At 45.0% G+C, this 25312-nt stretch overlaps 1 protein-coding gene across 1 annotated transcript in view; it reads left to right on the top strand.

Moving 5' to 3' along the window:
* LOC116939035 (uncharacterized) overlaps positions 1-16415 on the top strand; it is a 37349-nt gene extending 20934 nt beyond the window's left edge. Inside the window, exons 4-6 of the mRNA XM_032946910.2 lie at positions 1534-1623; positions 2796-2849; positions 5794-16415. Of these exons, the coding sequence (XP_032802801.2) occupies positions 1534-1623; positions 2796-2849; positions 5794-6533 (884 nt within the window). The 3' untranslated portion in view covers positions 6534-16415. The remainder of the gene's footprint in view (positions 1-1533; positions 1624-2795; positions 2850-5793) is intronic.
* Positions 16416-25312: the final 8897 nt, after the last annotated feature.

The raw sequence follows: 25312 nt of genomic DNA, 5'->3' as shown, positions 1-25312 counted from the left end.
CCTGTTGTTCAACCATGTTTTGTATGCTGATGGCCTGGTAACAGCTGCTCACTGAGAAGGAGTTGAAGACTGCTCCTGAACCTGAAGCTTGGAACAAAGAGTTGAAGCTTGCCACTTTGTTGTCAAACCCTCCACCCCCTCAACTCTCCATGGGTAATGGGGTGGTTGGTGAGATGTTTGTTGAAGGAATAAACAAGAGACAGAGATGTATTCATAAGAGATATACAAACAGAAACAAGAGATGTGTTATGTATAAACTTAAAACCTGGGTTTTCGTCACCGATACAATAATTATTGTATTTCTTTGCTTCAGCCACGTGGTAAACGCGTGACAGCATTCTTGTAATTCTTGCCAAACGTCAAGTCTTGTCTTTTCTATTCATAAAAATACTTCTATGAAGGTCAAATGCAGATTGGAAAACCATGGGTAGATTCATAAGAGAATGAAGAGATTGAATGGAGGTGTATTCAGAAGGGATTGAAGATGTATGATGGAGATGTATTCAGAGGCGATACAAGGGAGAGAGATGTAGAGAGATAAAAACACATGAACGCCACTGAACAGATGTCACATTTTGATTTAAAGCTTTCGTGACTGCAGGGATTCATGTTCTTGGTTCTTTCGGTAAAGTCACGAAAGAACCAAGAATATAGATGTCACATTGTTTGTATTGAGTAGTGTCTTCACCCAAACCCCATATCACATGCCTAAGGCATGTTGAGCTGAATATCTTAATGATTTCACACGGTTGTGTCGGATGATTGAATTATTAGACTTAATATGAGTTAAACATTAATTTAAATTATTTGTTTTGCTCCTTTTACTCTTCATTAAGAAACAAATATTGAAAAATAAGCCAGATGGATACTGGCAGCATCCAAATTCCATCAAAATATTCTGTGCACCCTGAGCGTGTCGGTGAGGTGTGTGTATACATGTGTGTGCATATGTCTGAATGTGTGTAGCGGTTGTGGAGAGCGGTGGTGTAGCGGTTAGCGCGCTGCACTACGAACCTGGCAACCCGATTTGATATCCGCTCACGGCCACCACCAGTGATAATTATCTGAACCGGTCCTGGGACTCCCCTAGGTCGACTCAGTCTCAAATTAGTACCTAGTGCGCTGTGTAAACATCCCCTATGGGGAAATAAAGGTTGTTGAGCATGGTGCTGGCCACCCACCCCCTCGTGTCCTGTGCTGGCCTTCATGGATGCTTGCTAACATCACTTGCCCTTCCAGTCTGTTAAGGCTATACATGGAATCTTTGTCTTGTGTGTGTGTAGATATGTACGCGTGTATGTCATTTGTCCTATGGGATCAGTCTCTGCTGTTGTATTTGCTTCACCAAATGTTACATCCTTACTCCAAAGGGATGGTGTTTGCAAAGGTGAAACTGAGTTGGGTTGAACCTGGATGGAAGTTTTTTTACATTTGCAGCCCTATGATTGGGAGCCATGCTATGCCAGTCTGATCTGCATTTGTCCACAAACACGACCTAATTACACGTGTGTTTTTGTGTGGTCATGTTTGCAGTGTCAGTCATGTCAGACCCCGAGTTAACAGATTTATTCCAAATGAAATCCGAGGAAGAAGGATTTGGCCTGGATCAGGCTCCAATGGAAGGTTAGTGAGTGTGTGGTATCTGTGTTATTGAGTGTGTGTAGGTATGGAGAGCGATTTGCGTTTTTAGTAAGGGTGTACTAATTTGTGCTTTTTATTCTGCCGAATAACAAATACCTTATCTAGGTATTCGGAACTCAAAACCAAAAAGTATTTTTTTGTTTTATTTTTTGTATTTAATCACATCTGTCCCTCCCTCTTTATCTCTGTCTTCCCCTCTGTCTACAGTACTTCTGTCTCCAAGTGTATTTTGTCATGGGTCTCTCGGTTTCCCTCTGTCTTCCTGTCTCTCTGTTTCTTCCTCTCGTCCTGTCTTGCTCTATCGCTGTATCTGTCTCTCTGTTGATCTGTCATTCCCTCTTTCCCTCGGTCTCCCTGTGTATTTTTTTATCTGCCTCTCTTGATCCCTCCATATTACTTTATGTTTCCCTCTCTCGCATGTCTCTATATCTTTTGTTCTCACTGTGCCCCCATCCCATGTGTGTGTGTCTGTCTCTCCCTCACCATGTGCGTGTGGCCGGGGCTATAATTGTTGCTGTCACAGCCATTGTCCCCGGTGGCTCCTCTCCTTCCTTCCTGCCCGCTCCCACCTCTGGCGTGTTGGTCACATGATCTCCAGCAGCCCGCAGTTGTCAGCACTGATGCTTTGATTTTCATTTGTTCTTCCTTCGATTCGGCAAATTAAAACGTGATTGTAGGCACAGCTTTATTTGCATATCTGCATTCATGTGCCAGTGCGTAGATAGGTGTGTGCACTTGTAAGTTGTTTGTACACGCATTTGTGCGCGTGTGTGTTTGTTCGTCGGTTGCTGTAGTCTAGTAATTTGTGCACAGAATTTAATGAACTGGGCAACCAGAGTTTGATTTCTGGTCTCGGATAACATCAGTGACTAGTGACGTGTTATCTGAACCTATCATGGGCCTCTCCCCTAGGTTAACTTGGTCTCCAATGAGTAAGTGGTGTCTTTTGTCATTATTATCAATAGGAAGACAGGCATGGATCCAGTGCTGGCCCACACCACCCTATTGTTCACTAATGGCACTCCCTATATATAACGATAAAAAATAGGGGTAATCTTTGTGTCTACAGTTATGTGTGGATAGCTGGGTTTAAATTTGAATGTGTCCTAATACATATTGATTGTCTATGTGTGTGCGTGCGTGCCATTTTTCAGACGATGAAGACTTTGGCTTGGATCACGCAGACGGGGATGGGATACCTGATATGGGTGCGTCCAATACCTTTTCATTCGCCTTTATAAAAGCCACTTGTTTCAGGGCATAAATGTTCACTCTTGTATACAAGCCTTGTGTGTGGTGCTCTCATATCCACTCAACATCTTGTCCATTTTACTAGAATCTGCCAGCGATTGGGAATCCAAAAGGTTCAAGTCATAGTATTACATTACACACTTCCACATGTAATAACAGTTACCTCGTGTATAAAGCTCCCTGACCTTTTAAAAATGTAACCGCCTAATGGATAATTCATACAATGGTTCCTGCTGTCGAGGCGTGAACATCGGTAAATGAGATGGACATTTTCAGCACGTATACAACACCGTGACCAGATGTCACCATACATGATACCATACACGCCACCTTGTGGCGAAAGAAAGAACAGAAGGGAGGAAATATATAACGAGCAGTAAACATTTACACGTTTTAAAATGTCCATTGACAGACAAGGCGAGGACAGGCCACTGGAGATACTAATCACTGCACATATTTGCTCTACATTAACTAAGTTAAATATAAACGGCACACAACCCACGTGACTACCTGCTCAGAATGCACCGATTATTTTTTTTCCTCACAATGGGACATCAATTTTGAGAGCTCTTATGAGCTGGGATTCTTATTCATTTGTTCAGCCATTTGTGGGTCAGGGGCTAGCTTTTATTAATCATAGCACACTCGTCCACAGCCCTACCCTGTGTTTCTTACAAGTGCAGTTTCTTGTTATTATTTATGTACGATAATGGAATGGGCAGCAATGGCGGAGCCAGGATTTTCAGGTAGTGGGGGCAACCCCTCCAGCAATGAAAAAAGGTAGTGTTAGTAAGGACTTGTCCCTTGGTTTTTATTTGACGCGTGTGCGGCGATGGCGCAGCCATCGATCGAGGGTCGAATTCGAACCGCGTTGTGTGATCGGCATCGCTCTCGCTGAAGGTGTTGATGCCTTCAGGGAAGTCGTGTCCTGTATACGCAACTGCGCACAATTCTGTGAGTCACTTATAACTGCTTTGCCGTTACTTATTGCCAATTATGGACTCAGACTATTGTCCTATCATCTCATAGAGTCCCTGACACAATAATATGCTACAAAGTGGCAGTGGGGGTCGCAAAATACTGATGTATTACTAATAAACCCCAATGATCCGATCGAAATTAGGGATTTAGATCTGATCATTGGGGGGGGCACGTGCCCCCCCCCCCCCCCACTTTCTCCACCAGTGGTGACTGTTATTGGTTGTGAGCAGCATTAATACACTACGTAACACAATTTTTGTTCCTGGGTAGTGTTATTTCGTAATTGCTTATGCCTAAAAAGTATAGAAAATGGCTATTATTCCCCACAAACTTTGCTTTTGTGACCAGTACAGTGATATTTTGAAATTTACCTCTTTTCAATGAGAAAATGGGCGAATTTGTGTCTTTTCGTTCACATAAAGTCAGAAAAAACAACATACGAATCAAAATTTACACGTATGCACAAAGGTAGAATTTGCGAATGTAGACGCTATGTTTATACGGGAAAAGGTGGTTAGGTTCCCATGTCCGTCTGAACTCACGGGAGAAAATTAAAATGCTTCATCTTGTGGTGGGTAATTGTCGGGCGTAATACGCCGCCACCACTACGATTAAACATGTACCTCCAGTCAGGGCCCAACAGGGGGCAATAACGGGTCCGGTCTGTACTAAGCAGGACTCGTGTGTCAGGCAACCTGGGGGGCGGTTCGGAACCAGAGGGGGACACCCCAGGCCCCCAGTGGGGGCTGGGGGATTGCGCAACAATCCAGGTCCCTCTAGAAGGTTCCAGAGAGTGGGCGTGGCCAGGGGCGGAGTGACCCTGGGAGCCCCATAAAAGCCGGACCCCAGAGCGGCTCGAGTCAGTCAGCGTCAAGCCGAAGACCCAAGAGCTCGCCTGAAGACTAGGACCCTGGACCCCAAGCTCCGCCGTCCTTCTAAGGGCCGGAGCTCAGTGAGGCCAGTGGTCAGAAGGCTAGGACCCTGAGGATCCCCGGACCTGACGTCCTTCTCAGGGCCGGGTCTGAGTGGGCCAGTGGTCGGGACCCGAGGACCATGGCTGGGTCGGGTAAGCCTCCCCTAGGTCCCGTTAGCCGAAGGGCTAAGAGTGGTTGGTCCCAGTGGCTAGGGCACATTTGCCCGGAGGCTGTGCCTCCTTAGGTTGTTCGTTAGAAGGGGCCATTACCCCTTCGTGTTAGGGACCTTCTGTGTTACTGTTAAATAAATGCGTGTTGCCTCCTAAGAAGACTCCGTCTCCACCAGACGCACGAGTAAGTCTTTCCAACGATTCCACTTTTATAGCTAAACTCGTTCATTTGTTTCTGCCTTTTACTCTTGCTCTCACCTCCTCCACTCATTTGACGCTTAGATCCCATGATCGAAATAAAAAGGACCCACCACAACGAAGGCAAACGGAGTGCAAAAGGCAGCGGCACTTAAAGAGTAAAAAGCTTCAGCATTGGCCACAATCCGCTGCTGTATTTCGCGAGCACAGTACCCCCCCCCATGATGCAATGTTTATAATCGAATTTCGTGAGAGAGAAAAAATGAATGAATTTAGAGATTTCCACTGTATTTTGATTACAATCGCAGCAAGCCGGACTTTTCAGTTGGCTATCTGGGGTTTTACTGTATCGCTGGCCCAAAAATAAATAGTTTGCCCATACAGGTAGAACTTTTTTTCTTCGTCCTTTTCATTGTACGAGTCGAACTATAAGCGACTGCGTCTGGTATCGTCTGCATTTCCATATAGCAACATTTATAGTGAAACCACCAACCACTAACTCCCACACTTTGTCAAGCCCTCTTGATTAGCACGTAACTGGTCGAACAAAGGTTATTTTTCACCTACCTTGAGGTAGGAAGAGTCGGATTTCCACAATTCACTGATCCCACTAAATCCTGTTAATGTCTCCCTTGCAGACATGGCCGATCGGCGCTACCGCAAGTACTCGGGATCCTTTGTGCCGACAGACAGGCGTGCGATGACCCCTGTGAGGCGCGGCTCGATGGTCATGGACGACGGGCCCAACCTTTCTCCTGAGAAGCCTCCCAAGGCTGAGAAGGCGCACAAGTGCACAGAATGCGACCGTGCTTACGTGCATCTCTCCTCGCTTCTATCGCACAAGAAAAAGCACGAGCGCGCGGCCGAGGCCGCGGCAGCGGCGGCTGCGGCAGCTGCGACGGAGGAAGAGGAGACGCCCGCTGGCGACTCGGGAGCCGAGGCCCCAGGCTTCCGCTGCGAAGACTGCGGAAAGAGCTTCACGCGCGCCGCGTACCTGGCGAGCCACAGCCTGGAGCACGAGGCTGCGGCGGAGGAGGCCCGCTACCCATGCGAGGTGTGCGACAAGTCGTACTCGCGGCGCGACAACCTGCGGAAGCACCAGCGGATGCACGCGGCGCTGCACGGCTCGCCGCGGAAGGGCGGCCGCGGCGCAGGTTTCCTCGACAAGCTGTGCTTGAGCAACGCCGACGCGCCCAGCAGCCCGTCTTCGCCGCAGCCGCCCTCGTCGCCGCTTTCGCTGCTGCCGCCGCCCCCGCCGCCGCCCCCGCCGCCGCCGCCGCCGCCGCCGCCAGAATTCGAGTGCGAGGTTTGCGGCCGCTCGTTTCGCCGCAAGTCGCGGCTGCGCAGTCACCAGAAGCTACACATGGCGGCGCTGTGATGTGTGCCTGCGCGCTTGATGTCTCTCCCAAGGTGACACGGAATTCATTGGGGAAAATCTCCGGTGAGGCTCGGGAGTGGAAGCTTTTTAGAGTGTGACACAGTTTGGCTGCTGTGAGAGGAATTGGCGGCGGTGGTGGATGTGAAAGGATGAAAATTGTGAATCGGTGGTTTAAGCCAGATCTGTTATCATTTTATGATGATCATGATAATGTGTTTAAGACATTCGGCTGCATAGATTTCTGGTGGTTCGGTTAGGTGGTATATAGCCAGCAAGTTTATGACCCATTGTGGTGGACGTTTTCAATGACAGGCATAATGTGTGCGGTGGAGTTTGTTCTCATGAATGCTTTATTTTTTTTTTCCCCCAAGCACTGCGGTTTCCTCCCACACACTAAATAACAAAGTACTTTTGAGCAGGAATTATCCAATTCCAAGCATCCTATAAAATAGTACTTTCAAACTTAGCCTTTTTGAGTAATGAATTTCTAATTCTGTATTATTACGTTGCTCAAAAACCCACCCCATCATCTTTCATTACAAAATATACAAACGGTGCACTGTTGTGTGTTTGTGTACACACTTTGCGTTTGTGTTCGAATTTGTACACAAACACACGTATGTACGTACACATACACCTGTAGAGAAACACTGGCACCCAACAGGGAGGGGACTGCATTGCTACGTTTATGATTTCCACAAAAGTAAATCGAGGAAATTGGTGAAACGCAGCATGCAATCTTGATAACTCAAAGATGATCATTTTGAAAGGAATGGCAAACACATTTTATGTTCCTGTTATCATTTCACTTAGCTAGGTTTTACTATGAATTGTAATGCAGGCATCTAATATTGGTTGACATTGGATTACAGAGAGTGGATTTTATTATTTTTTAAACACTTCACCTTCATAAGTTGTAATGAATTGCCATGTCACACATTTTGCAGGTAGCCGGATGTTAATTTCATTGTTTCGATGATTAACACTGACCTGCCAATTGTTTACCCTCACGTGAATTGCACACCAGTCGTGATGTTTTGTTGTGTGTGCACGTGTCTGTATGTCTGTGTGTGCGCGCGTGCATGGGTGCATGTTTGTGGAAGTACGTGACTGCATAATTAGGGGATCATAGTTAAACCGAGCACCACATGTGTCACATTCCCATCCACCTGGATTAACTATCATGACATGAGACACATCAATTACTGGATTATTGATTGCCTGGGATGCTGCCATGGCGTGATGGTTCATACACAAGACTTGCAATCCAGATGCTGTCGGTTCAGTCTCCAGGTGTGACAATTGAAAGAGTGGGCAAATTTTCTTATCCTGGCACTAGCCTCTCTTCTATTGAGGTACCACCTTTTGTGCTATTCATCGTCAGCACTGGGGAGACAATAGTGGCTGGGCATACGTGATGCAGGTCATACTGCTCATCCGTGTGCTGTGCCAGCCTTGAGAGGTGCTTGCGAACATTATTTGCCCCGACAGACTATGTAGGCCAGAAGGAGGGGGGGTGGTGTGTGTGGGATGAGTGCGATTGATAATTTACCCACTGGAAAGTATGAGGATGTTATGCTGTTAATTGTATTATTAGTGCATGCGTGGGTGTTTTGATGCTGATTAGCAGGTGCATGTGTGATTTACCCAAGAATGATTCACTTGAGTGTGGTCTCATTGTAAATGTCAAGGTTAGGCATCCATTTTACTTGTCAATTCTGTGGGCCATGGGAAAACTGAAATTAAATTTGCCAGGGGCACTCGTGGATGCGCTCCCTCTTACTAACCGTGATTACATCTGGCTGCTCTTTCATGCAGCTTGCAAAGTATTGCGGGTATTTCCCAGGATACCCTGCAACCTAAACACCTGTCAAACTCGGCAGGCATCTGTAACACTGGCGAAAACACGTCATTCTATTCGGCATCTGATGCAATTATCAAGATTGCACGTGTCGTTTTCACACCTAGTAACGTTAGCGCCTGGGACGACATACATCAGCCATGAAATTCGGCGTGGAAGTGAAAAGACGACGTAAGTGCCATGCCGACCATTGCTATGGATTATAAATGTGTTATAAGTGGTTTCTATTTGTTGCGGAGTCCAGTGTGGTGTGCTTGATCCTCATAACGTCTTAACTGAGGGGAATGTCCCTTTGTTGACTGGCACCATCTCGTGACGGAAAATCTGTCGCTTGCGTGTGGCTCGCTATTGCCAAATGAATAGCTGGCTCGGGCAAAGAGATGTGATAGTGTATGCATACTTACAGCGTATAGTTTGTGTGTTTTTATGTATGTATGTGTATTTACTGTATATGTATGCATGTTTGTGCTGTATATGCATTATTTATACTGTATATACACATTGTACATGTGTAGAAATGTGTATATATGTACATTATACATATATATTTACAATATATGTGTGTGTGCATATATAGTTGATGTACAGTATTTGCTTCACGCATGGGTACATATGCCCACATTTTCATCCCCTTTCAGAAATGCGTGAAAGCTCTTTCGGTAGCACAATGGGATCACATGTTTGTTACCATTGTTTCTGCTCAAACATGAGCAGTTTAGAGGTAGAGTGGGTGACCTCATACTGGTGCCCTTGGAAGTAGTTTCCCCACGGGATGGGCATGAAGCAGCTGCCCACTGAGGCTGAGGATTTCCATCACTAAACGTGGGGATGGAGTGGTATTTCCCAGGCTGGTCCGGCCATTCACTTAGCTGGTGATCCGCAGAGGCGGATTCAACAAATCATGGATGAAATGAAAAATAATTAATCCGAATTTTGGCTGATCATGTTTGTCAAATGTAAAAAAAAAAGTGTACTTTTTTTCTCTATCTGGCCTCATTTCTGATGTTTAAGATTGCAGTATTTTTTGTGAGTTAATTGCGGCGGATTATTCGGTGACGTTTACGTGTAAACTGCGTTACGCTCGCAGGTCGGAGGACGTTGTAACTTGAAAATGGTTTGGGTGGCAGTGTGGGCAGCGAGTCCTGAGCCGAACCAGACCTCCCTGCGCTTTGTGATGCGTTTGAGTGCATTTCGTGGATAATAATAATGACGCTCCAATGAAACAACCGTTAAGCCACAATGCATTGTGGGAGAGAAACACAATACACTGCATGCACACTTTGGCATGCACGCACAAAAAAGTTACATTGTCTTTTTCACTTGATATTTTTATTAACTTTTATACTTTCAACTTTTGGTAATTTCTATCTGATCAAGCAAAGGTCCATTTGTTCATCTGTAAGGTTTTTATTTATTTATTTTGTGTGTACGAGTGCGTGCATTGACAGTCAAGAATGAGCAAGGCGCTAGCGAGAGCCTCGTGCTTTGTAAATAAGTCAATAGATTGTGTCTAAAGTAACCTTCCCCACATGGTGGAGTGTAGCGCAAACTCATACACACTTTGCATGTGAAGTTAGTCATGTTTTGGCTAAAAGGAGGTCAGGATGGTATTGTCACTACAACCCCAACAGCACCGCCACCATCACTACTAATACCACCTCCTCCAGTTCCATGTACTGTACCTTAACACTAATGGGGAACTTAACACTAACCCTATTCATAACTTTAGCTCTAAACCCAGCCTAACACTAACTCTAGCCAAATATTACCCTCACCTTATCCCGTTGCAATTTAATCCTAAACCTAACTTTACTCTGTCTTTAATTCAGATTCTGTCTCCACTTTAATTTTTCCTAAACACTGAATTTAACCCCTATTGTAACATCGTATTCGGAAAATATTGCTTCGATCCTTATCAGGAACAGCAAATTCCTCAACTATGCTTTTGCTTTGGGACGAAAGATAACTTCCTCCTTGTCCACAAAAATGTGAACGTACGAACCTGTGTGTTTGTATCACACATCGATGTCACCAATGATGCCCCTTCTCTGGAATGAGCGTGGTCAAGCGTGGTGACGCTATAAACATTGGTAAAACACTGATAAGACTTGCAATGGGGAGGAGCGAGACAGTTGCGTGGCATAACACACTAAACATCCAAACGATATTCCTGACTCTGAGCCAACCAGCCATGAGTACTATCCCACTCACTGCCCCTAACCCTGGCCAACCAGACGTCAATAATAGCCCTCTCCAAGGACCGTGGTTTTCTCTAGCATGCAATTTTATGTACTCATTGAGGAAATTGGACTAACATTCCACCGCAGGACCCTCCCAATGAATCATGTGACGCAGTGTACCTTCACTGGATAAAATTTCCGAGTATAAAAAGCCCTGTTTTCCCATGTTGGAAAACAACACCTAATTTAAACAACAATTGCTGTTCTGCAGAGGAGTTTAAAGACATTGCAGGTATACATATAGAGAGGTGCTGTAGTTTTCCACGTCAGCTATGAGAATTGGCTTGTTTCTGTACGAGGGTCGCTGCAGACTTCGTTGTCTGCCAATATAGTCACAGGTATGGAAATATGCACTGGAGATTTGGTGCTCGTTCCACCTGGCTGCTGATGCTGCTGTTGTTCAGTGTTGTAGTAAAGTGTTGCTGTATTCAGGGCTGCACTCATGGAAGACACTTAACTTAGAAGTGATTGGAGAACGACTGGCGGTGATACTTGCCCCACTCCCTTGTTTTGGTTTAACTTATTTGAGCAATACCTTTAATGACGTGGTGTTACAAATAATTACTCTATGTGAAAGCCAAGGCTGTTCGTGGCAGATTTTATCTTTCGAATTGGTCGCAAAGAGTTTCTGCCCGCAATTTCAGTCCCGCAGTGACAACTTTATAGAAGGAATGGGGACAAATTTAGATTTGGAACGTAGGGGTTGATTCAAACGACAACATTGCGAACCTGTCGGTGACACATTTCAATGCCCGAATAGTACCACAGTTAGTGATGCTTGCACACGAATGTTTACACCACCCGTGCATGTCGTGTGTGCATCTTGAAGTTGAACTGAGCGACTTTAGCACATACAGTTTTGTTTTGGGCTCGAGATGTTACGCAACTTTTTTTTGTTAAACTTTGTTGCTTATGTTTTGCAACAAACCTGTGCACACTATTAAAACTATATTAGCCAATGAGTGCACTTCTGTAACCAATTACCAACGCTATGTTAGGCCTGGACCCCACCTCTCTCATCTCGATAACCCCAACCTAAACAACCCAGTCAGTCTAGGCAGGGGAACAGGATGAGAAATTGCATCCGACATGCGTTATGAAAACTGAAAATTGTTAGCAGTTGTGGAACAAAAAACATTAAATTTAACTTACCATGTATTATTTGCATCGTTGCGTGTATCGGTTGACTTGCTAAAGATCGATGAAGGTAGCTTTCATTTTGACTTTCATTATGAAGTATTAGCAGAGCCTTTCCACTTAATTTGCAGCCCGATTCTTTTTGTTGGACTGGCATTGGCCCTTGACAGAAATTTCAAATATGTTTGATCCCAAAATCGGTGTCAGCATTGTGTCATATGCCATGTAGATATATTTAGAACTTATTTTAATCTTGACACACTTCTCATCCAAATCAACATTATTTTCACGGTGCTCCAGTCCTGTGTGAAATGGAGCAACATGAATATAATTGCTTTTGAAAGTTATATTATTCCAGAAGTTGTTGCATCATTTAACTTTGCCATGATGGATTCATTTATAAACGGAGAATACAAATATCAGATTGTAGAGTCTATCCATGTCAGAACATTTTGATTACAAATTTCGATTGGACTCCAGTTGGCGCCTTACCATTTGCGAGTGTTTTTGTTCAATCAAAGGGAGTCATGTCAATAAATTACTGGCGATGCATCGTCGGACACTCCATGTCACACCACTGATCCCCATCCCCCCACTTGTGTGTCAGGGCCATGAGACACATTAACATCTTTCCTAAGCTACATTTGTTAGTGAAGATTCTTATTGTGTTCCAGGAAAGTACCCCAGACGATAACAAAACTACTTGCCAAGTCGCATCTGTGGGCTTCTGTTGTGCAAACTTGGACATTATTATTTTATGTTGTGACTACCTATACTGAAAAAAATAGCAGGCATTCGGCATGTGGTGAACCACTCTTTATAAAGGATAAAGGAAAACCCATGCCGAGTCTTGCGTACCTCCGCTCTGCTTTCTTAGTCTATGGTAGGGAGACCAGCTAAGTGTTTTTGAATTGGATGTCTTAATCACATTTTTATTTCGAAAATGCCGCTATTGAAAAATGCAGCGCATTTAAGTTATTTGGCCAAAATGTTTAATGTCAGCTATTCCATAAGAGCAACCTGACCTAATTTTAGATGTTATCAGGTAATGTTTACGTATATAAATTGCAACGCCGAACAGTGTTACCACATCAGAGGTCTTGCTTTTCAGATGCTCGTTCTCGTTCATTTATTCAAATAGGTAACACAGGATATTTTAATTTTTGAAAAAGGGATATTCCACAAGGATATTTACTAGGCTGGAAAAAAATACTCTGATTGGTGCAAACCTGGCTCAAGAGCAACCAAACTTAGCGCTGTTCAGTGATGCTTTCCCTCAGAATTCACGAGACAATCTTGATAATCGGCAATAATGAAAACTTGGAAAAGATTAGCAGCTTATGCCAAATGTGCACAGTGCTGTTCTTTATTTAAGTTTTAAATTCTATTAATTTAGAAAATCAATGTATTGTTTGTAAAAGCGATGAAAAGTGTCAAGGTGTCCTTAATTGGCACCCGCTAATCTCCGTTTATGGCACCGAGTCAGTGGTGTATACTGTAGTGCAAATTCCTATGGCAGGGATAAAGTCGATACGACTTGACTTCGCCCAAAGTGGTACACATTTTAGCAATCCCAGTGAGGCGGTAAGAATGAAACCGAGTTAACCCCAGACTGAGATTTGAACTCGTAAACTTCGAACTGTAAAGCGGTGTTGTCGTCCACGTTTCACCGTTTTATAGTCTTGCTTTAATTCCTTGATTTGCTGACACTGTTTCGTGGATCATCCGGCGTGCGTGCAAATATCGAGACAGTGCTGGGGTCCGGGAACCACTTTGATAGTCCCAGTAGGGACAGGTGGAACTACCTGGCTGTGGTCACAAACCAGAACGCTTTCAAGACGCAGGCAGAAAGTTAAACGACACCACTGAAATTACCTCCCGTTTGCTTTCCAAGGTCATGCCCAGGTGAGTTTTGCAACCCAATCTCCCATGCTTATGGAGCCAACTGGAAGGTGTAAAAAGAAATAACAGTGATGCAAGTAACACCATGGTGGGAAACCGATATCCATTTTCAAAACTATATTATAACCTTCTTTGGTTCTTTCGGTAAAGTCACGTAGAATGAGAACAGCGCTGTCCGCCAGACAGTCTAGTCCCTTCACCTGATGAAGGCCGCTTGTGGTGTGGCCGAAACGTCGTGAGAATTTTATTGCGTTATTTTATTTTATCAATTTATTATTTTATTCTCATTCTACGTGGTGACTTTACCGAAAGAACCAAAGAAGATGAATCCTTGCAGTCGCGAAAGCTTTAAATCGAAATATATTATGACCCCTGTCGAATATTATTGTGCGGTCACAAGCCCAAATCCCGGTTTAACATTAGTATAAATAAATGTTTAGTAAATGTTTTGTGTGTGTGTGTGTGTGTCGGTAGGTATCGGACGAGCTTGTTAATGTAAACTTTTAACGATGACCGTGTGCGTGTGACTGCCTGCCGCAGTCTGCTGAATGCCCCTACATGAGCTGTTAAGCCGTGGGGCTTAGCTCTGGTCCTGTCTCAACGTGCTCGTTTCGTTAGGTTGCTGAATAAATTGTCTCAATTTGTACACCTCAGCGTGTAAACGCCACTGCCCTCTTAAGACATCCGGTTTGGGTTTAATGTCGAAAGTGAGCAACGAGGTCCTCTGGACCTTGTCCACCTCGAAGCCGAGGTGTTGGAGCCCTCGTTAGTGACTATGAAGTGAAGGTATACTTCTACTGTGTATATAGCGTGTAGCGTGCGTGCGCAGTGCTGAGACGCTCGCAGGCCGTTAAGGATGTTAACTGAAATATAAACGTGTACCCCGATGCTCAACGTTATTTATTTTTAAACACTTTTTAAAACTGACCACTGCCGTGTGCTCGTTACGAGTGTGCTTGTTACGAGCACACTCGACTCGTTTCTCGTACACCACAATTTTGAGTCCTTGTCAAGGAAATTCACATGGGCGTCTTGGCTCTGACACCCCCATGGCTTGTTCCGATAAAAGACGTAGCATGGAATTTAAAATGAACTTGCCAGTGGACGGATATTCCTGGGAGATACCTGCAAGTGTCGTATGCAAATGCTGGCATGTAATGATTCGGTTCGAATAAAAATCGATTCTTACACTCACAATCTATATATCGATTTGTACACTTACAATTTGTTCTGACAATATTCTAACTATAAAGTAATATGATATTACATTTCTGCCAGTGTAGTGAACAAAACTATACAAACAAGAAAGAAAAAGCGTTTAAAAAAACCAATGCGAATAATATGAAAACAATACAAAACATAAATTATTGAATGAAATCGCCTAAATTTGTAACAATTGAATCAGGCGCAGGGTGGAGATGTGAATTGTTACATGCCTATGTAATACCCACCACACAAATATAGACAAGCATTGCGATTCTGGAATTGTTTTTGCTATCATACCATTATCAATACTGTTGTTTAACATTGCCGGGTGATTCCAGTATTCCAATACATGGGGATTGGTTGTATCACAAGATATTGCCCAGTGTAGGCAATAGTTGCTATTGTGCTATACAGAGGTGTTGCTTGGTACCATATGCATTATGTATTCATCTGGATTGTCATTGTGAAAGCAACATTTAGGTGGGAATTGTGCATACGATAGTATGTACGGTTACCTCTGCACAGGAACATTTCAAATGGGGCCTGTAAGTACTGTGGATCGATGTGGCTGAATTCATTTGCAAATACCTGTAATGCAGTGGCTTAGGCGTTGGTGAATCGTGCAGCGATGGAGCAATAATGTGTGCTTGGTGCCTGCCTGCAGGACATTAGGTGCTTGTCAGGGGCAATGAAGCAAGTAGGTTTCTGGCTCATGTACGTGACAATTGGAGTGTTACCCCAGTATGTGCATACATTTTCTTTGGGCACTCCATTCTCCTCCCACACGAAGCAAGAATTCAGTGCTGGCGAAATGCACGAGCAAGCAGACATCTCCATGTCCATCTTCAACCTCCTTTTAAATCTATGTTATAACCGCGGCCCAGAAACATGCATTGACATTACGACGTTGGCAATGCCCATGCCATGTCGCATTAACACTGGTTCATAGGGTCATGTGTTGTAACCTATGTAACAAAAAACAATTAAACTTATTAAATTAAGTTGCATGTTGGGGAATCCCAGCCCTTTGGAATCTGATGGCATGTTACCAAGGGGAGCCTGTATGGAATCCAATAGCATTAAGCCAAGGCCTAGTTGTATGCAATCCGGTTGCATGTAAACAAGGATAACCATGTGGACTCCGTCATCATGCCCTCAACAAATGCAGCTGTAACTCAATATGAATTGTAGCAAGAGTGTAGCTGCTGAGCATAATAACATGGGATCAGATACAATGGGTATTTTTATTATTGATTTTAGTAAAAGCTACTTATTTGCATCACATTTTGCGAAGGTTCTCCTGCTTTAGTCCGTGTATAAACTGAGACTTGACCAGACTACATTCGCGGTATCGTGTAACACATATTCACCTACTGGAAAAAAATGCTGAAATGTACATTGTAATTATATTTAAAGTTCTTAGTAGCCAGTATGAAACGTATGACCGTACCATGTTAAGACGTAATCTTTAAAGTATTGTATCTATACAGGTAGAGTTGTAATTGGAATAGTTGAAATAAAACCAGTTTAATAACCTTTTGTGACTTGAATCTTTTGCTTATGTGTGTGCATGTGTGTGCTGGTGTTTGTGTCCACTCGCGCAGTGGTTCGCACACTGCTATGATCAGGGGACGACCTGGCTCTGATTCCTGGCTATGGGAAACGTCATTGGGAAGTGGTGTCTGTAGACCGTGGCAACACTGTAACAGAGGCGACTGGGCATGATTTGCTGGCCTATGCCGTGACAGCCTTTGTGGGTGCTCACAAACACCACTTTCCCCAGAACCTATACTCGAACTTATTGTATTGCACCATCTCCTCAGTGGATGTCCTCTTCGATGCCTTCCATTCTTTGGCTGCCACTCACTCCATTACTGGGGTTGCACGGTGGCGAGAAGTAAACTACCTCGCCTGGTATACAGGAGGCCGTGAGTTCGATCCAGACCCTGACGCCTGCTGCTGTATATTTGGAGTTTGCATGTTCTTCCCGTGGTCGCGTGGATTTACCCCCAGCTCCTCCGGTTTCTCTCCACATTTAGAATCAACGTGCATTTAGAGTATTTGGCTGCTTTAAATTTCCACGTAATGAGCCACTTCGTTGAGCTATCATTTGTGGCCAGGTCACTTCTGAAAAAGAGCCACAGTATATAGCTCGGTGGGCCTTACCTGGAAAAATAAAATCGAATTAAAAAAACCTACTAGTACTCCCCACCCTCTCACTATCCCGTGCCGTATCCAACCTGGTGGATGCGTCCGCGCTCGCGGCTCAGCACCTGCTTCAGGAGGTAGCCACGGCGCTGCAGTTCTCTGCCAGGGTACTCGGCCACGATGGACTTCCTGATGGCCACCACGGACTCCTCGCGTCGGCCGGGGCCTCCAGACGCGCACCGCACACAAAAAAAACCGTGCACAAGAAGAGCACGTTAAGCACACGCAGTCACTGCACGCATAGTCCGTGTGCGTGGAGGTACCATGCACCCTCACTACACACACACAGAGCAAAGACATGCATATTACAGCGATCACGCATCCAGCGGTAATGCATGCACATTGGTCGCTTCTGGACAGGCTCTCCAGGCACGAGCTAGGAGAGTGGCATCCCTGCAGCGCAACAGGTCCTTGGGCACCTAAGTCCCCAGCCCGTGATGATCTATGCCAGAAACTGTCGACGAACGCCCCCTTATCACGAACGACCCAAGCGTTCTGCTGGTTTATATAGTGAGCATATTACCGCCAGGGCAGCTCTATGACTGGCATCAATTTCCAGTCTTCCCCTGGACTGAGAGATTCTGCCGTTCGACAGATGATTAAAGTTTGCAAGCGAGCCACCGTGTTTGGGCTAGAGTCATGACTCAGCAGTGGTCGAATGCGTCGTAGAGCCTTGGTATCTGTAAAACGTTGTGATGGTTTACGCTCCTTGACGAGATCGGCGAGGTATCGCGGTTCATTTGTGGCAAGAACAACGTTGTGTGCAATGAGCGCGACTCTTTATAACATACTAGCGGTAAGTAACCCGGCGTTGCCCGGGCGAAAAAGTCAGACACACAACGTGGACTCGCACACAGACATCGAATTTCGTTGGGGATCCGGACGCCGTTGAATTTCGAGCACCATCATCACCACCACGATCCATGAGCAGGTGTCCACTGCACGTTTCGTCATGCGTTTCCACTTTCCTCTGTCTTGTGCCAACATGCTCAAGCCGTGCACATTTCTGAAACTAATTATAATTGACTAGCTTGACTACCCGGCTTCGCCCGGGACTTGGATTCACACCCCCCCCCCCCTGCCGCCTTTGCCTCCCCAGTGGCGATATGTTCACACACCGCACCAGTTACTTGTTTGAGGCTGAGTCGACCTAGGGTAGGCCCAGGACCGATTCAAATAATCGTCACCGGTGTTGGCCGTGAGCAGGAATGAAACACTACCGCTCCACCCCCCCCCCCAAACAGACACAAACACACAGACAGCACGCTAACCACTATACTACCCCCCCCACGCGCGCGCGTGTCCACAGGTACACATAGACGAGCTTGCTGCAGACACACCACGCAACTTTCAGGGTGCGTACGGCAGTAAACGACTGAAATAATCAACCAATGCTGCGCGAAGAACGCCTTAGACCTGCAACACATTTGTATTTCACTTTACCCGCTGAGATTAGGAGCACACTCTTAAAGGGAGTGCTCCTAATCTCAGCTTGTTACCTGTATAAAAGACACCTGTCCACAGAAGCAATCAATCAGATTCCAAACTCTCCACCATGGCCAAGACCAAAGAGCTCTCCAAGGATGTCAGGGACAAGATTGTAGACCTACACAAGGCTGAAATGGGCTACAAGACCATTGCCAAGCAGCTTGGTGAGAAGGTGACAACAGTTGGTGTGATTATTCGCAAATGGAAGAAACCAAAAGAACTGTCAATCTCCCTTGGCCTGGGGCTCCATGCAAGATCTCACCTCGTGGAGTTGCAATGATCATGAGAACGGTGAGGAATCAGCCCAGAACTACACGGGAGGATCTTGTTAATGATCTCAAGGCAGCTGAGACCATAGTCACCAAGAAAACAATTGGTAACACATACTCTTTGGTTCTATTGGGTAAAGTCACGTAGGTAAAAAATAAAATAACAAAAATCACGACGTTTCGGCCACAACACAAGCGGCCTTCATCAGGTGAAGGGACGAGACTGGAGGACAGCGCTGGAGTGAAAAAAGCCATGCTCAGATCACGACCTTTAAGCTGTGTGAGAAGAAACAAAGCGCCTTGACAAAGGAATTAGCATATAATTTAGCATTGAAATGGCTGAGTGATTAGCTTGTGACTGGTCACAGAAATGGCTACACACACATATACATGCCCGTCTGAAGTTTGCCAATGAACATCTGAATGATTCAGAGGACAACTGGGTGAAAGTGTTGTGGTCAGATGAGACCAAAATGGAGCTCTTTGGCATCAACTCAACTCGCCGTGTTTGGAGGAATGCTGCCTATGACCCCAAGAACACCATCCCCACCGTCAAACATGGAGGTGGAAACATTATGCTTTGGGGGTGTTTTTCTGCTAAGGGGACAGGACAACTTCACCGCATCAAAGGACGATGGACGGGACCATATTCCGTCAAATATTGGGTGAGAACCTCCTTCCCTCAGCCAGGGCATTGAAAATGGGTCGTGGATGGGTATTCCACCATGACAATGACCCAAAATACACGGCCAAGGCAACAAAGGAGTGGCTCAAGAAGAAGCACATGCAGGACCTGGAGTGGCCTAGCTTGTCTCCAGACCTTAATCCCATAGAAAATCTGTGGAGGGAGCTGAAGGTTCGAGTTGCCAAACGTCAGCCTCGAAAGCTTAATGACTTGGAGAAGATCTGCAAAGAGGGGTGGGACAACATCCCTCCTGAGATGTGTGCAAACCTGGTGGCCAACAACAAGAAACGTCTGACCTCTGTGATTGCCAACAAGGGTTTTGCCACCAAGTACTAAGTCATGTTTTGCAGAGGGGTCAAATACTTATTTCCCTCATTAAAATGCAAATAAATTTATAACATTTTTGACAAGCGTTTCTCTGGATTTTTATTGTTGTTATTATTCTGTCTCTCACTGTTCAAATAAACCTACCATTAAAATTATAGACTGATCATTTCTTTGTCAGTGGGCAAACGTACAAAATCAGCAGGGGATCAAATACTTTTTTCCCTCACTGTATGTCATCGTTAAGCCATTCTCTGCGAGGTCTTCCTCTCTTTCTGGTTCCTTCCTTTTTTTCCGAACACCACATTTTTAATGTTCCTGTTGTTGTCCATCCTACATAATGGTGTCCACACAGTGCCAGTTTCCTTCTCATCACTGCCTTGCCTTCATCATCAGGTCTCCAATGTGCAACCTGTCTCTCACTTGTTCTCACTTAATCAAAGTCAAAAATGATCTCTCGTACAGGACCCCTACCGTCGAACCTGCCCAGTTTCATCCTGCCACGTGGTCAATGGTCGACCATCGACCGGAATTGGTAGCGGGTATGGCCGACGCGGCCACCTGATGCACAAATGGTGCATCGAAGATTGCGGCGGCCTGCCAGTGCAGCCACGAATCTCAAAACCAACGACCACATTGTAATCACCTTCTCCTGTCTTCACTCCTTTAAAAGAGGAATGGGGCGATATCCATTCTGCTTATGAACAAAAATTGAGTGGATAACATACCTGTCAACCCTTTCTAAAGGACTTCCACGACGACTCTTGAATGGTGCTTCTTTATTAACTGAACCACTGCACAGCTCCGCTCCTTCCCTCTCCGGGTTATTTCCCTTTTGTCAAATGCCGTGGACGAGGCGTCCTCTCCGTCCCACCGTCGAGGTCCGCCACTTTCTCTCCGATCCCGCCGCTGGCTGGCGACGTGCCGGGGAGAAGAGGCGAGCTCCGCTGGGGGATCCGCCACGTGGTCGATGGTGAGGAGCAGATGAGCAGCGACGCAGTCCGGACCGAGGCTTCCCACACCGACCACGACTCCTCCCCTGCCTCTGCTTTTATTCCTCTAGCCACGCCCCCTCGTGGAATCTTCCCGATGGTTCCCGAACATCTTCTCCGACTCCGCCCGTCACCTTTGACCCAGATGTTATCCCTGCTTAGGATTGGATACCAATTACCCGATAGTGCCCGTACAGTTACCCCCTGATGCCCAATAGATGGCGCTCTCTCATTACAGGTGCATACCTTATTACAGACTAATTTAGACCTTATTGGTCACCCCCGTGTCCTTATAAATCTCAACGTTCATCTTACAAAATCCCATCACAAGCGAGAAACACAAATAGACAAAAACAGTTTTATTTATTTTTGCCGGTATTGAAACGGCTGTACGCCGTATGGACCTGAAACTCAAATTTCCCCGTACAAGAATACGGGTAAACCTATACAGGTTGACGGGTATGGGATAACATTTAAAATCACATGTTATAATTTGCTGTTATCCGTAGGAAAGAAGAAGAAGAAAAAAGACTTAATCGAAGCACCTAGAATGTTTTTGTATCGTTTGTCGTTGAAACGTTCCGGGCAGCACCGACTTGATATCTGTGAAAAAGAGCTGCACTACTCATCGGATTTCTCCAGGATAAATAAAGATTCTGATTCTATCACACGCACACAGTCATTCACATGCATACTGTTAGGCATACAAAACACTAAATCACATACAGTCGTATGCACTACACTTGCATGTATTAATTCACACGCGTAATGTTACACCCGAGCGGTAACACAGTCACACGCGGGCACATATGCCACCTCTGATGTTGATGGTGATACACACAGTGAACGCCTGCTAAGTCATTCTCAGTCGCATTCCATCCCAGTTGTATTCCCGCTCATGGGCAACATCAGTTTGAAAAAAGAGCTTTATAACTCATCAGATTACTCCTCAAGTCTAAAGTAATATCTGCGTGCGGTTCATCCGATTTGCGGATTATCTGGGCACCTGCGATTTTTGACATACATTAACAACTCGAGGAATTCCCTTGAAGCCCAAGTTAGAAATATGAAACAGTCCTACATTGTTATTCTTGGATATGTTTATTACAAGTCACACCGTGCTTAAACCGAACAAACATGTTTCTGCTCCTGTTAATCCGAAATCCACGCTATCGCCTCTACAGTACAGTAGTTGCCACATATTTACACGCAGTTGGCAGAGTTTGATTGACCCGGCTCTGCTGCCATAGCTGTAAACCCATCACGGTTTACCCCGTACTTTTGTACAGGGAAATTGAGTTTTCAGGTCCATTCGGCATACAGCCTTGTGATGGGACTTTGTAGGATGAACGTTGAGATTTATAAGGGCACGGGGTGATCAATAAGGTCTGAATTGTTTGGTAATAAGGTAGGGCACTCATAAAGGGGATGGCAGGTATGTAGTGGTGAGTGTAGTAATGGTGAGTGTAGTGGTGGTGAGTGGACTAGTGGTGTCTATGTGTTTGTGTTTCTCCCTTGTGATGAGACTTTGTAGAATGAACGTTGACATTTATAAGGGTACGAGGTGATCAATAAGGTCTTAATTGGTCTGTAGTAAGGTAGGGCACTGATAATTGGCAGGTATGTAGTGGTGAGTGTACTAATGGTGAGTGTAGTGGTGGTGAGTGGACTAGTGGTGTCTATGTGTTTGTGTTTTTCCCTTGTGATGAGACTTTGTAGGATGAACGTTGACATTTATAAGGGTACGAGGTGATCAGTAAGGTATTAATTGGTCTGTAGTAAGGTAGGGCACTGATAAGGGTTTGGCAGGTATGTAGTGGTGAGTGTACTAATGGTGAGTGTAGTGGTGGTGAGTGGACTAGTGGTGTCTATGTGTTTCTCCCTTGTGATGAGACTTTGTAGGATGAACGTTGAGATTTATAAGGGCACAGGGTGATCAATAAGGTCTGAATTGTTTGGTAATAAGGTAGGGCACTCATAAAGGGGATGGCAGGTATGTAGTGGTGAGTGTAGTAATGGTGAGTGTAGTGGTGGTGAGTGGACTAGTAGTGTCTATGTGTTTGTGTTTCTCCCTTGTGATGAGACTTTGTAGGATGAACGTTGACATTTATAAGGGTACGAGGTGATCAATAAGGTATTAATTGGTCTGTAGTAAGGTAGGGCACTGATAAGGGTTTGGCAAGTATGTAGTGGTGAGTGTACTAATGGTGACTGTGTAGTGGTGGTGAGTGGACTAGTGGTGTCTGTGTGTTTGTGTTTCTCCCTTGTGATGAGACTTTGTAGGATGAACGTTGAGATTTATAAGGGCACAGGGTGATCAATAAGGTCTGAATTGTTTGGTAATAAGGTAGGGCACTCATAAAGGGGATGGCAGGTATGTAGTGGTGAGTGTAGTAATGGTGAGTGTAGTGGTGGTGAGTGGACTAGTGGTGTCTATGTGTTTGTGTTTCTCCCTTGTGATGAGACTTTGTAGGATGAACGTTGACATGTATAAGGGTACGAGGTGATCAATAAGGTCTTAATTGGTCTGTAGTAAGGTAGGGCACTGATAAGGGTTTGGCAGGTATGTAGTGGTGAGTGTACTAATGGTGAGTGTAGTGGTGGTGAGTGGACTCGTGGTGTCTATTTGTGTTTCTCCCTTGTGATGAGACTTTGTAGGATGAACGTTGACATTTATAAGGGTACAAGGTGATCAATAAGGTCTGAATTGTTTGGTAATAAGGTAGGGCACTGATAAGGGTTTGGCAGGTATGTAGTGGTGAGTGTAGCAATGGTGAGTGTAGTGGTGGTGAGTGGACTCGTGGTGTCTATTTGTGTTTCTCCCTTGTGATGAGACTTTGTAGGATGAACGTTGACATTTATAAGGGTACAAGGTGATCAATAAGGTCTTAATTGGTCTGTAGTAAGGTAGGGCACTGATAAGGGTTTGGCAGGTATGTAGTGGTGAGTGTAGTAATGGTGAGTGTAGTGGTGGTGAGTGGACTCGTGGTGTCTATTTGTGTTTCTCCCTTGTGATGAGACTTTGTAGGATGAACGTTGACACGTATAAGGGTACGAGGTTACCAGTAAGGTCTTAATTGGTCTGTAGTAAGGTAGGGCACTGATAAGGGTTTGGCAAGTATGTAATGGTGAGTGTAGTGGTGGTGAGTGGACTCGTGGTGTCTATTTGTGTTTCTCCCTTGTGATGAGACTTTGTAGGATGAACGTTTAGATTTATAAGGGTACGAGGTGATCAATAAGGTCTTAATTGGTCTGTAGTAAGGTAGGGCACTGATAAGGGTTTGGCAGGTATGTAGTGGTGAGTGTACTAATGGTGAGTGTAGTGGTGGTGAGTGGACTCGTGGTGTCTATTTGTGTTTCTCCCTTGTGATGAGACTTTGTAGGATGAACGTTGACATTTATAAGGGTACAAGGTGAGCAATAAGGTCTTAATTGGTCTGTAGTAAGGTAGGGCACTGATAAGGGTTTGGCAAGTATGTAGTGGTGAGTGTACTAATGGTGAGTGTAGTGGTGGTGAGTGGACTCGTGGTGTCTATTTGTGTTTCTCCCTTGTGATGAGACTTTGTAGGATGAACGTTGACATTTATAAGGGTACGAGGTGACCAGTAAGGTCTTAATTGGTCTGTAGTAAGGTAGGGCACTGATAAGGGGTTGACAGGTATGTAGTGGTGAGTGTACTAATGGTGAGTGTAGTGGTGGTGAGTGGACTCGTGGTGTCTATTTGTGTTTCTCCCTTGTGATGAGACTTTGTAGGATGAACGTTGAGATTTATAAGGGTACGAGGTGATCAATAAGGTCTTAATTGGTCTGTAGTAAGGTAGGGCACTGATAAGGGTTTGGCAGGTATGTAGTGGTGAGTGTACTAATGGTGAGTGTAGTGGTGGTGAGTGGACTCGTGGTGTCTATTTGTGTTTCTCCCTTGTGATGAGACTTTGTAGGATGAACGTTGACATTTATAAGGGTACGAGGTGATCAATAAGGTCTTAATTGGTCTATAGTAAGGTAGGGCACTGATAAGGGTTTGGTAGGTATGTAGTGGTGAGTGTACTAATGGTGAGTGTAGTGGTGGTGAGTGGACTAGTGGTGTCTATGTGTTTCTCCCTTGTGATGAGACTTTGTAGGATGAACGTTGACATGTATAAGGGTACGAGGTGAGCAATAAGGTCTTCATTGGTCTGTAGTAAGGTAGGGCACTGATAAGGGTTTGGCAGGTATGTAGTGGTGAGTGTACTAATGGTGAGTGTAGTGGTGGTGAGTGGACTCGTGGTGTCTATTTGTGTTTCTCCCTTGTGATGAGACTTTGTAGGATGAACGTTGACATGTATAAGGGTACGAGGTGAGCAATAAGGTCTTCATTGGTCTGTAGTAAGGTAGGGCACTGATAAGGGTTTGGCAGGTATGTAGTGGTGAGTGTAGCAATGGTGAGTGTAGTGGTGGTGAGTGGACTCGTGGTGTCTATTTGTGTTT

Source organism: Petromyzon marinus, chromosome 5 (assembly GCF_048934315.1).
Source record: "Petromyzon marinus isolate PM22_M1 ecotype Great Lakes invasive population chromosome 5, UKy_Petmar_22M1.pri1.0, whole genome shotgun sequence".
NCBI lineage: Eukaryota > Metazoa > Chordata > Hyperoartia > Petromyzontiformes > Petromyzontidae > Petromyzon > Petromyzon marinus.
This window is presented reverse-complemented; position numbering and strand designations above follow the sequence as displayed.